The 11699-nt window shown below is 58.5% G+C and overlaps 1 protein-coding gene across 1 annotated transcript; it reads right to left on the reverse strand.

The window, feature by feature from the left end:
- Positions 1–2781: 2781 nt before the first annotated feature.
- Positions 2782–6903, reverse strand: ZNF503 (zinc finger protein 503). Its single transcript, XM_033131318.1, has 2 exons — positions 6088–6903; positions 2782–5350 (listed from the first exon to the last, which is right to left on the reverse strand). Exons 1-2 carry the CDS (start codon positions 6439–6441, stop codon positions 3716–3718), a joined length of 1989 nt encoding a protein of 662 aa, XP_032987209.1. The 5' UTR covers positions 6442–6903; the 3' UTR covers positions 2782–3715.
- Between the last annotated feature and the right edge of the window lie 4796 nt (positions 6904–11699).

The following is an 11699-nucleotide window of genomic DNA, read 5'->3' on the forward strand; positions in this document are numbered from 1 at the left end:
AATCAGTGGAGAGAGTGAATGAATTCATGAATGTGTAGGGGCCTCTTCAGTATGACAGACAAGGTGACCTGTTGGGATCTCAAGGGTGGCTGTGGGAGCTCCCCGCGTTGGGGAGGGGCCTGTGACACCTGGGACAATTCCTCTGGGATAGAGAAAGAGAGCAAGAGGAACACGATAGCAGAAGCTAGAGCAGGTGGAGAAGTGCAGAGGATATGGTTCGCAGCAGGAGAGGAGCGACTAGTTACTAGGAGGGGACTCCAGGACACCACTCGGGAAAGGCGTGCGAAGGTGTAGGCGCAGGGTCTTGGGATGGCCACCCAGCTAGGCCGCGCACTAGACAGGGTTGGTTTCAGGTCTCTTTCCGCTCTGTCGGGCACAGCAGCGCCGCCTGGCGGACACGCCGCGCTCCACTCGTGCTTCGGCGGCAGCTGGCTGGTGCGCGGGGGATCCCGCGGCAGTTCAGGAGAAAGCAGGAGAGAGACCAGGGCGCGCCGCGGGGTGGGGCGTTTATTCCCCAAGGGGTTTGCACCTCCGCCTGGACTGCCGCACATAGTGGCATACTCTTTTCTCTAACCCCGCGCCCAGGTTGACTCAGTTCCGTCCAGCGGGGAGTCTCTCTCCCCCCAGCCCTCGGCCCCCAGCTCCGGAATTTTACTGCCTTTGAGTAGCTTCTCCCGGAAGGAGGTCTCATTAAAATATCAAGGCGTTTGGTTTTGAGTTTTGTTAATAAAATACCAAGATTGGACATGAAGGCACAAACGTGCCCAGTTAGTCTCACTGCCGGGTCCAGACCTGAAATTCCAGGGCTGCGGAATTTCTAGGTATCCCCGCCCAAGCGGGTCCCGACGGGCGAGGCGGCGTGATGGCCCAAGGCCCCCTGTTTGAAGACGCAAGGCGAAAGAGGGCGAACCGTGTCGGGCGGAGTGGCCAGCGGCGTGTGGCTGGTGCTGGGGAGAGGGTGAGATGGGGCCTAGCTTTCAAGTCCCAAGCCATGGGCACTGGAGTCGGTCGGGAATCTGGCCGCACCACCTCCTCTAACGTCTTTCCCTCGCACTTCGCGGGAGGGAGGTGTCTGTCTGAGAGTCTGGGGGTGACAAGCTTCCCCATAGGCCAGGGTCCAGCCTAGCCTCTCTTAGCTGAACCAGAGTGGGAGCAGGGCTGCGGTGTCCCAGGACGCTGCAACAACCTCCTCGGACGCCAGCTCCCTTTCCTGGAGTCAGGGAGTCCAGGGAGGAGGGTCGGAAGTGCTGGAGGCTGCACCCTTTGGGTGGCGGCGGCGGACCTTGAGTCTGCACCTAGTCCTCTCCAGGCGAAGGCCTAGGAACTCCCCTCGGCGTCCCAGGAGCTGCTTTGCGTGCAACCCGGGAAAAGGCCCGTGAGGCTGACGCTGGGAGGAGGGTGGAAAATCTCTCAAAGTCACCAGACCCCGAGCAAATGGCGGCGGGGGCTGCGCGGTTGACTGACCGAGGCCCGAGGCCGGGGAGGCTTCTTCGTGGCGTTGAGCCTCCTGAGGCAGCAGGGGGAGTTTGGCGCCGAGGGAGGTCGGTGACTGAGAGAACCCAGAACGGCCTGACCCCAGGGAGAAGGGAGTTCGGGGTATGAGCTCGGCGCCGCGACTGCATGGTCCCGGGATCCCAGGAAAGGCGTGCTCTGGGCCCAGAGCTCCTGCGGACCCGGAGGACGAGCGCCCAAACAGCCAGAAGTACAGAGTCATGCCCAGGCCTGGAGTATGAGTGTGTGTGCGGGGGGGACAGGGCTTCGGACCCCCCCCCCAAATTAAAGATTAGAGCTCTTCTCTCTTTGGTTCCATTGGCGCTTCAGGCAGTTTCAGTCCCGCCGCCCAAGTTGGGGAGAAGGGAGAGGTGCCTGCGGCGGGATCAGTTCCGGGACGGAGGGTCCTACCGCGCCTTTGCTGAGCAGACCTTGAAGCCCAGAACTGCACTCGGCGCCCACCTGGTCGCCCCAGCGAGGCCAGGAATGGGTGAAAAGACTCTCGCGGGGTCGAATTTGAAGGGGCTTCCGGGTTCCGTGCCCCGGCTCGCGCTCCTGCGGCGCAGACTGGGACAGGGCGCTGGCTGCAGAGAAATTGGGACGCGAAAAAGATCCGAGGCGCCGGCCTGCCTCGGGTGCCGCTCCAGAGAGAGGAAGGAGCCGGGGGTAGGGGGTAGGGGAACGCTGGAAGGGTCGGCTGGCGCCCACCTCTGGCCCTTCGCAACTAGAAGAAAAGGGGGGCCAACTCATTTCCCCCCCGAGAGACAAGAGGATGCCGGCGCGCTCTTCTCAGGCCTGGGAAACAGGTTCCTAAGCGCCCTCGGTCACCCAGTCTATCCCGGCTGCCTGCCCAGGACTGGGGATGCCTGGAAAGCAAAGGGAGGGACAGCGGGCAGCAGCACCTCCCTGGGGCCGAGGCCGGGCGGTCGAGTCCCGGGCTGCGCCGCTCTCTGCACAAAACGAAACTCAAACTCTCAAAAATCTCAAGAGGAAATATTTTTGAATCATTTTTTTCTTTCACATTTAATAAACCAGGCTGCTGGGAGAAAAATTAAAAACGAAATGAACGATAGCTAAGGACACTATCTTTCCAAATTGTGAAACCCCCCCTCTTAAAAAATATTTTTCCTAAGGCCAACCCCACGACTGGCCTGCCCTTTCGAAGCCTTTGCTTCTTCCTGAAAATCACAACAAAACAATCGGAAATGCGGCCACAGTCCTGGGAAGGAGTAGCCTTGAGGCCCAGGGGATCCACTGCGGCTGAAACTGTCATACTCTTTCTCTTTAACCAAAAAAAATAAAAAAGATAATAATAATAAGAAAAACCTTTTAATACATCAAATATACGGAATTTTAATCTTTAAAGCGATACATTGTCTATTATTTTAGTACATGACGTAAACCTTACTTGTCCCCTTCTCAGCGGGTGGACTTAAAAATTAAAAATAGTTAAGTGTTCCTTTTAAAGAACAAAATAAGGCAAATGAGGTTTTGGAATAGAATTGTTTTTCCTTTTTTTTTTGTTTTCTTCCAGAATACATACAAAAAAATACCCATTCTCTTCCGATGGTATACACCTTAAAAATAATTGCAATTTGAAATCAGAGCTGACAAATTGTGACTTGTTTTTTTTTCATTTTTTTGTAACAAACATGCATGTAAATTGTGTTTCAATCAGACATTAAATAAGAACGTACAATACAATCATAGCAATTTTAAAGTAACATTAAAGAGAAGACCTCTAGTTCTGTGGCGGTTTTGTATTTATAATCTACAACGGACAGGAGGGTTTGTTTTCCATTTTTACCCTCAAGTTTTAATCCCCCCCTTTTAACCTACGGAGCTCAAACTAAATAATGCACTTTAGAACCACGGGTCCGCTTGGAGCTAACATAAATAAATACCAGTGTCCACCGATGCAGTCCTCAGACGGACACTTTCTCAATTATTTTTTCCTTCTTTTTCTATAAAAAGTCAAATGATATTTTTTCAACTTTTATAAAGTTTAGGTGAAGAGGTGAGGTGGGGGAAAAGGGAGTTTCCCACCGGGTCTCGGTCGCTGTTTCGGGTAGATAGATACGGTATATATATTTTTCCTTTCCTGGCCCGGGTCATCCCCACGCGCGCGCGGGTGACAGTAGCTTCTCCCTGTTCCCGCCCCTCCCTCGGCTCCTCCCCTCCCCCCAACTTCTTTCTCTCCCCTGCAAGCGCTCGCGACCTCCTCTCACTGATACCCCAGAGCCGAGGCCGTGGTCAGTCTCTGTCCATAGAGGGCATAGGGGGAATAGTAGGGTCCGGTGGCGGCGGGCACCGGCACCGGAGCGCCAGGCGTGGGGAGCGGGCTCTTGGAGTACGGGTGGTAGCGGCTGCTGAGTCCCAGCGCATGGTGGGGGCTGCGCAGCGCCAGCGTTCCGGGGCTGCCCGGAGCGCCGGACGTGGGGATGTGCATGTGGCAAGCCATGGCGGCCGCTGCGGCGCTGGCCAGAGACGACGAGCTGGGGTAGCCCGACAGCAGTTTGTCTGTCCCGGGGAAGGCCGTATGGGTCCGCAAGTGGCTCAACAGCTCTTCGGACGTGGCGAAGCGCTTGTCGCACGGCCCGTTAGCCGACACCCAGTTGCAGATGTGGGGGAGTGGGTCGTTAGGGAGCATGAAGCCGTAAGGGTAGAGAGGGTGGCCGGCCAGGGAGGGCGGTGTGGCGCCCGCAGCAGCCGCAGCCGTTAGCGATGAGTGCACGCCGTGCAGCGGGTGCGTAGGGTACACCAGCGGGTATCCGGACTTGAGAGCCGCGGCCGCCGCGGCTGGATCGTGGGCACAAGATGCGCTGGCAGCCGCCGCCCCCGCCAGGTGGCTGGCGCAGTGGTAGCTGAGGCAATACGGGTCCCGGCACAAACTGGCTGTCATCACCGACGGCGGCGACGCCCCGGCTAAGGGGCTCGAGCCGGCCGGCTTACTGCAGCCCAGAGAACCCGCTGCGGCCGCCGCCAGCTGCGCCCCCACCAGGCTTCCGGGCTTGGTGGGGTCCAGCGCCACGCCGTGTGGCAGAAACTGGGGCGGGTAGCCGGCATAGGCCCCAGCCAGGCTGCCTGGGTAGGTCATGCCTGCAGGAGGCAGAGGGAACACTGTCTGGCCCGGCTTGTAGGGCGATACTGGCGCCACTAGCCCTGAGCCCAACACCGAGGAGGAGGTGGGCGCGCTGGGGCCGGAGCCGGAGCTGGAGCCCGATGAGCCGCCACAGTCCGAGCCTAGACCCTTGCCTCCAGGGCCCCCATCTGGGTGCTGGTTCACGTCCACATTAATCCCGCCACCGCAGCTAATCCGGCCGTGCGCCAGCCCGGTGGGTCCCCCTTCGGCCGAGGTACCCCCGGAGCCCTTGCTGCCGCCACCACCGCCGCCCGCGTCGGGGTCCTTCTTGTCGTCCTTGCCCTCCGGGCCGCCCCCGGCCGAAGGCAGCATACTTCCTGGCGAGCAGGCCGAGGCGCTGGAGCTTGGACTGCCTGTCCTGGGCGTGAATGGCTGGCAGGTGGCGCTCGGTACCCGGAATCCGGACTTCTCCGCCGAAACCCCCCCGCCGCCGCCGCCACCCCCGCCGCCACCGCCTCCGCCACCTCCCTGCTCCTTCTTATCCGAGCCGGGTTTGGAGTACGGCTTGAAACTCGACTTGTCCTCCACGCCGATGTCACTCAGCTTGAGGGGGCCTGACTTTCCGTCCTTGTCACCCCCGGTACCGCCGCCAGCACCGCCCGCGCCGCCCCCACTGGAGGCGACCGAGGAGAGTTTGGAGGAGGGCGAGGGGTCGGGCTTCCCGATCTGCGAGCATGTTTGCGCCAACAGCGCCAGCGGGCTCTTCTTGGCATCAAGCTGCGGGGTCAGACGTGGAGGGGGGCACAAAGAGAAAGAAGGGGAAAATCCTTTAGAATCTTGGCTCCCAGGGTTTAAACGCCCTTCGGTGACTGGCCGTAAAGACCTTCCTTGCCCCGAGGCGCAATTCTAGGAGACACCCCCTCTACACATACACACATTCTCGTCCTTGAGAAAGGTAGCAGACCCCTTCCCTCCAATTGAAATCTTTCATGCCTTCTCTGGATTTTTAAAAAACTCACAAAATGTTTTGGTTTCTGAACCCTAGACCCAGGACTGTACAACCCCCACCCCCACCCCAATCCCTAATTCTTCAGAGTAAGGACTCGTTGGGGGGTTGCGCCTGAGTGGCTGTGTGCAAATACCAAATACCAGTTTCTGAGGAACCGGAGGACTGCGTCTTAGGAACCGTATTTCGGACTCCTGTCCATCTTCCGAAAGTGAGTGGGCCTGGGTCGGGGTAGGGGCTTTAATACCAAAGGGAGAAACAAGTTTTGGCTGCCTTGCCCCTAGCATTCACACCCCATTCTACCTCCTCTTCCCTTTCTGCCCTAGTTTTAAGGTGTGGGAGCACTAGTCTCTCCCCTCATCCCGGAGCTGAATCACCTCGACACCCCCCCATCCCCTCGCCACACACACACACAACTTCCACTCTTAGATCCTCCCGAGAGAAAGAAATTCCGTGAAGCGGCAGCCACGGCGGTGGTCCCAGCACGATCTAGGGAGAGGATCCTTACCTCGATGGGGCTGACAGGCGTGGAAGGCAGGGGCTGCAGGTACTCGGGGTGCAAAATGTGGCCAGTCCGTGCGGTCAGCATCTTCAGCACCTTGATGGGCAGTCGGTTAGCCTGGCGGAGAGGGTCAGAGGGGGGCACAGCGTGCACAAAAGGCTTGGTGCTGCAAGCGGGGGACGAGCCTGGGCCGGGGCCGGAGCTATTTCCAGAGAGCGCACTGGTCCAGGCAGGGTCCGCACTGCCTCCTCCTCCTCCTCCTCCTCCTCCTCCTCCTCCGCCGCCGCCGCCGCCGCCGCCGCCGCCGCCGCCGCTGTGCTTACTGCTTCTTAGGGCAGAAAGCGAGGGCGCTGTGCTCATGACCCACCCGCGCGCATGGGAGCAGCGGGGGGAGGGCTCCGGGAGGCGCGGGGCGGGCTCGGGGCTGCGCGCTCGCCCCGGGAGCAGGAGCAGCAGGAGGAGCTGGCGCGGCGGCCGCGGGCGCCCAGCGCGCCTCCTCGGTGCCTGGAGCCAGAAGCGAATAATCCTGGGTGGCCCGCAGCAGAGCCCTGTCCGAGCCGGAGGAGCGGCCCGACTGCAGGAGTGCCGGGTGGCTTGCTGTGTCCGCCTCGGGCTGTGCCCCTGCGCTGCGCACTCGCGGCCCGGCGCTGGCGCTGCTCTCTGCGGTGCGAGCCGCTGCCTGTCCAGCCGGAGCTCTGGCGAGGAAACTCACTTCAAAAGCAGCTGCACCAAGGGGGAGATTAAAGCCTTTGCCGCCTTCCAATCAAATGGGAGCCCGAGGTGATTGGAGGGTCAAGGGGATGTGACGCGTCCCGCGCCGCCGCCGCCGCAGCTAGGACTCTCAGCGCTGGTTTTAATGGGCAGCTCCCTCTTCGCCGCCCCCCCCCCTTGTGTCCCCTCCCTCGATTTCGCTATGAGGACGAGCTGGACTTTTATTCTACGTTTGCTATCTGCCGCCTTCCTCTTTTTTTCCTCCTTGTCGTCCTATCTTTTCCCAGCTCGAAAATAAACTGAAACGTTTTGCAGAAGGGTGCGTGTGAGGAGCAGATTGAGGCGCTGTTCAAATGGAGTACCCACAGGAGTCTGGATAACAGTGGGACTGTCAACTCCAGGGGCGCAAGGGGTCCCGCACACCTAATATTCTCTCTTCCTCAGTAATTGAAATCTCTCTTGGTTGCGGCCGCCAGGGTATGGAAAGGTGGGGAGCGGGTGCTGGAGGAAGTCAGCCCTCCCGCTTCGATTTCTTGAGATTCGGTGGCGGAGAAACCAGAAGCTAGGTGGGCAGCGGAGGTGGTGGCTGCTCATCTCGGAGCTCCGTGCTGGGCTCCCCGCCTTCCCCGGCCACGTGACGCCCGGGGACTCTCAGATTGGGGCAGGAGCGGGGGTCACATGTTTCCTCTGTTTCACACTCAGCCCCCCCTTTCTTACTATCCCCTGCCACCCTCTCTTCTCCCACCCCCAAAGTTCTTTGGGCATCTCCACCCCTCCATCAATTGTCAATGTTCCTCGACCGCAATCAATCAGTTATTTGTCAGCTCTTGTCAATCCGCCCGTGATTTATGTCAGCTTTTGTTGCTGATTACAAGGCGGGTGCGACTTGAAGGGGAAAAGAGAGAGGGAGAGAGACGGAGAGGAAGGAAGAGACGGAGGGAAAACTGGAGTAGGGGGAAAGAGGAGCAGCCTCCAGGGATGGGAAGAGTGTGGGGGCTCTAAGAAAAAGAATGAAAGAGGGGCAGGAGGCGCTCAGTGTCAGGAAAATGAATAGTGAGAGTAAAGTGCCCAGGTGTGCGTAGGGCGCTGAGAGGGGTGCGCGGGCCTGGGGTGTGTGCTTTGCCCCTCTCGGCGTGGGAGACATAGATACACCCTTCCACCTCTGGGGACTTCGGTCCGTTGGAGCCGCGGAGTTTGGAGCGGCTTCGGGTACCTGAGACCAGAGGCTGCGACACCTAGCTTGGGAGATATTTTCTCCCCCAGGATATTACTCGGGGGCGTGTAGCGTGCGGATGCCCGGCTGCAACCTGCCGCAGACCCTACCCTCCGTAGTGCCTTGACCCCAAACTCGGAGACTTCTAAGAGGCACATCACCAACGTAACCTTGAGGTCAATGGTGGGGTACCCCCTCAATTCTTTGACCCCCCCCCAGGGATCGTGAATAGAGTTGAGAGACTGCGAAGAGGCGGCCTGACCGTGGGTGCATAGGGGAGATACGTCTCAGGCTCACTCAGCCATCCTCCCCAGTCCTCCCCCACTGAGCGCCATCCCAGCAGGCTTGGTAGACGGGTTTTTCCCGGCTGCTCGCTTGAATTTGTTGGAACGCGGAGCTGGGATTGACCTGCGCTGCAAGAGCACAGGGAAGGAACGAGAGAGGGAGGGGGCTGCTGCCTGTGGGAACGAGGGCTCTTCCAGGGGAGCCGAGCGGGACTGCCGGGTTCCCCTCGATTTGCACCGTCACTCGCGCGGTTTGGAAGGATGAGGGGAGGCGCTGTGCGTGTCTCCGTGTACCTGAGTCTGGGTGCACAAGTGTCTGTGTATGCCTGTGACTCTGTGTGAGTTGTCAGAGCTTTGATAGCGTCCGGAGCGAGTTCCGGAGTCACCGACAGAAAGTCGCAGAAATTGGAAGGGGGGCGAGAGGCGGACACATCCCCTTCCTCAGAAGGACTTAGAGGACTTTGAAAATTCCCTCCCCCACTTTTCCGCCCCGGCTCTTCTTTTGTTGTCAATTCTTTTGATAAATGGTGGGGAAGGGAGCGTTGGGAGCAAGGAGCCTGTCAGTACCCGCGCCGGAGGAGGGGACCGGGCCTGGGGACCCGGTTTCCACCCCTGCTCTCCAGGCTTGGAATCCCGTTCGCGCCAGGGTCGGGTTTCCGACCTGCCCTCGGGGCGCTCTCCCTCTCCTCTCTAACCACCCCGTTTCCCTCTCCCCCATTTTTCTCTGTTTCCCACTCCGCACAGGGACCGAGAACTTTCAGGGGTGAGTTTCAGAATTTTCTTATAGACATTCATTTCCTGCGTTTTAATCTTATCCCTTGATTCTTCAGGTCGGTAAATTTCACCAGATGGTAACTTGACTAAAGATAATCTGGAGAAGCTGCTGTTTGTTGGTGTGTGTATGTGTGTTTAGGTGAAAGAACTTACCTGCGTTCAAAGGGGTTTGAAGTGTCTGTGCGACAACCGAGGAAGGTGAGTTTGTGAGACGTTGGTGAGGCCACAAGCAAGGTTATGAAAATTGTCTTGATCATCTTTGGGGAGCGAGTCCCAGGTAGTCCTAACCTGTCTCTGAAGAGCAGCCTGTGAGGCCGCTTGTATCCTGCGGGTGTTAGTGTATATCTGTGTTGTAGAGCGCGCGGCTTTGGAGGTGTCGGCCCAGATCAACTGTAGAGCTCCCAGCTCCGCGATCCGATCCATGGGCCGCATGTGATCGCGGCCTCCCCTCGAGGCCGGGACGCTGAATCTTGGGGGCACCGGCCAGAGGTGGAGGCGACCACGAGCGTGCCCTACCTCCTTACCCCCATCTCCACACTCAGTTCTTTCCCTCTCCTGGAATTCCAGAAGCTTTCTTTTTATGCCGGGCGGCTCAGGGGCGGTAGCCCCAGTACCTAAAGTGTGGGGTAACCAGAGAGTAGCCCCTGTGTCTCCAGGAACGGTGTTGCGCGCGCATGGTCACGGTCCGCGTGCACTCGCTCTTTCCAAAACCCAACTCCGAAGGTCCGAGCGCACGGGGGCGCCTAGCGGCCTGCGCGCCCTGGGCTTTCAGGAGGCTCCAGCAGCTGAGCCTGTGCATCAACGGGGGAGGCCGAATCCCCGTAGGCCATGGGGGTGGGGGAGTTATTAATTACTCCGTGCTAGGCCTAACGCCTCCAACCCCCAGCGGCGGTTGGCGTGGATGTCCTGTGGGTTTTATTTGCACACAATGGAAATGATTTGTTTTCTCTAAAACAGGAGTGGGCATGGCAGATATTTGTGGAGGGGGGTGGGAGGAGAAGGAAGGGGAGAGAGTTGAGGAAAAAAGTTTGAAAATGCCTTGAACTATTCACTGTCGAGATGGCTAATCAGTATTGAGGCCGGAGGGCAGGCGGGCCGCCTTTCACCGCCGCTTCCCTTTCATCTGGGGCTCGGCGGAGGCGCTCAATTAAAAGCCTATCAGTTTGTAAGTAAATCAACGCCTATCAGAGTTGTCACATCAAACAAAACGATTATTATTGCAGCCCGCCTCCCCTATTAATCTCCTTCGAAGATAATCCGCCTGACAGGTCAGGCCCGGCGAGCTGGAAAGTCTGGCCCAGAGCGCCCAAACAGTCCGGGACTGGCGTGCGCCCCTGGGGGCCTTCCCACCCGGGTCCCGCCCCACCCTGTGGTCCCCCGGGAGGGGGGAGAGAAAAGAACGCGCGGAAACCGCTGGACCAAGGCCTGAGCCTCTGTATTGGGAGCGGGGCCCAGATTCGCGGGGCTGGGGCTGGTACACGACGGTCCCCGATGGCCCTTTCCTTTTCTCGAGGCCGAGGAGGCACCGCCTTGCGGGAGCCATAGCCTGGCCTGGTCGCGGTGCCTCACCACGGCCTGCACTCTTCTTCGCTCGCCTCCCGAGGCTCTTTTTCTTTTTTCCTCTCCATCTTCTCTTTTTTGTTTCCTCTCCTGCTTCTTTCTTGTCTCCCTAACCTTTTCCATCTTCCTCCCCTCTTCCTTTCCCCTTTTCCTACTTGCCAAAGAATATTTCCTATTCTCTCTCCCTCCTCTAGGTATGCCGAATATACCACTCCAGTGCAGTCACGCTCTCTGAAGCAGGGCATTCTCAGGGCCCGGGTTATTTCTCTGCGGAAGGGTTGCCTCAGAAGTGTGTGTAATTCCCAGGAACTCATGACAAAATCCTTCCTAATTTTTCCCCAAGCAGGGGCTCTCAGAAAGTCTACGCCTGTTTAAGGATTGCGTGCGTTTGGAGGTGTGAGAAAAAAAGAGACACCAGGGCAATGAGATGGGTGGACCTTTGCAAGAGCCCTATTCTGGAATTAGTATTTGGCTCTGGAATCTCGCTGCTGCAACGTCGCAGACCTCGCTGACGGCGTTGCAAATATGCGAAGGAGTCCCACAGGGCATCTGGGCCTCAGCACCGAGTATGTGAAGGGCTGCCTAACATTCCATAAGTAAATACACTCAGATAACTTCTGCTGTGGCCTCAAACTAGTGCTCCAAGGGTGAGGTGGATTCCGCAGGGATGTGAAATCCTGGCTTTCTTTCCGAAGGTGGCCTTCAGCTTGGTGCTTTGGGACGCCTCAGAACTAAGCAACACCGGCCCTTTTCCGAGCTCTTGCTCCAAATCATTAGGCCCAAATGACTACTCCCTGAGCCTGGTGTGGCCAGAATTGAGGGACGGTTGAAGTATCTGAGGGGGAAGGGCTGTCCGCAGGACCCCAGGCCCTGCTACCATAAATTCCGGGTTCGGAGCCCCGCGAAGACTCCCTCACCGCTTGTGTATCCGAGAGAACCCCCCAAGGCAGTGTTGGCCATCCGGGGTGAGCTTCTCCCAGTAGTCACATCCGGGTCCGAGGCCACGGATATCGAATAGAGCCCACCTCAAGGTGCTGGGCGCTCGAAGCTGTAGGACTCATGGCCCTCACCCCGGG

The sequence above is a fragment of the Rhinolophus ferrumequinum genome, chromosome 16 (assembly GCF_004115265.2).
Source record: "Rhinolophus ferrumequinum isolate MPI-CBG mRhiFer1 chromosome 16, mRhiFer1_v1.p, whole genome shotgun sequence".
Lineage (NCBI taxonomy): Eukaryota > Metazoa > Chordata > Mammalia > Chiroptera > Rhinolophidae > Rhinolophus > Rhinolophus ferrumequinum.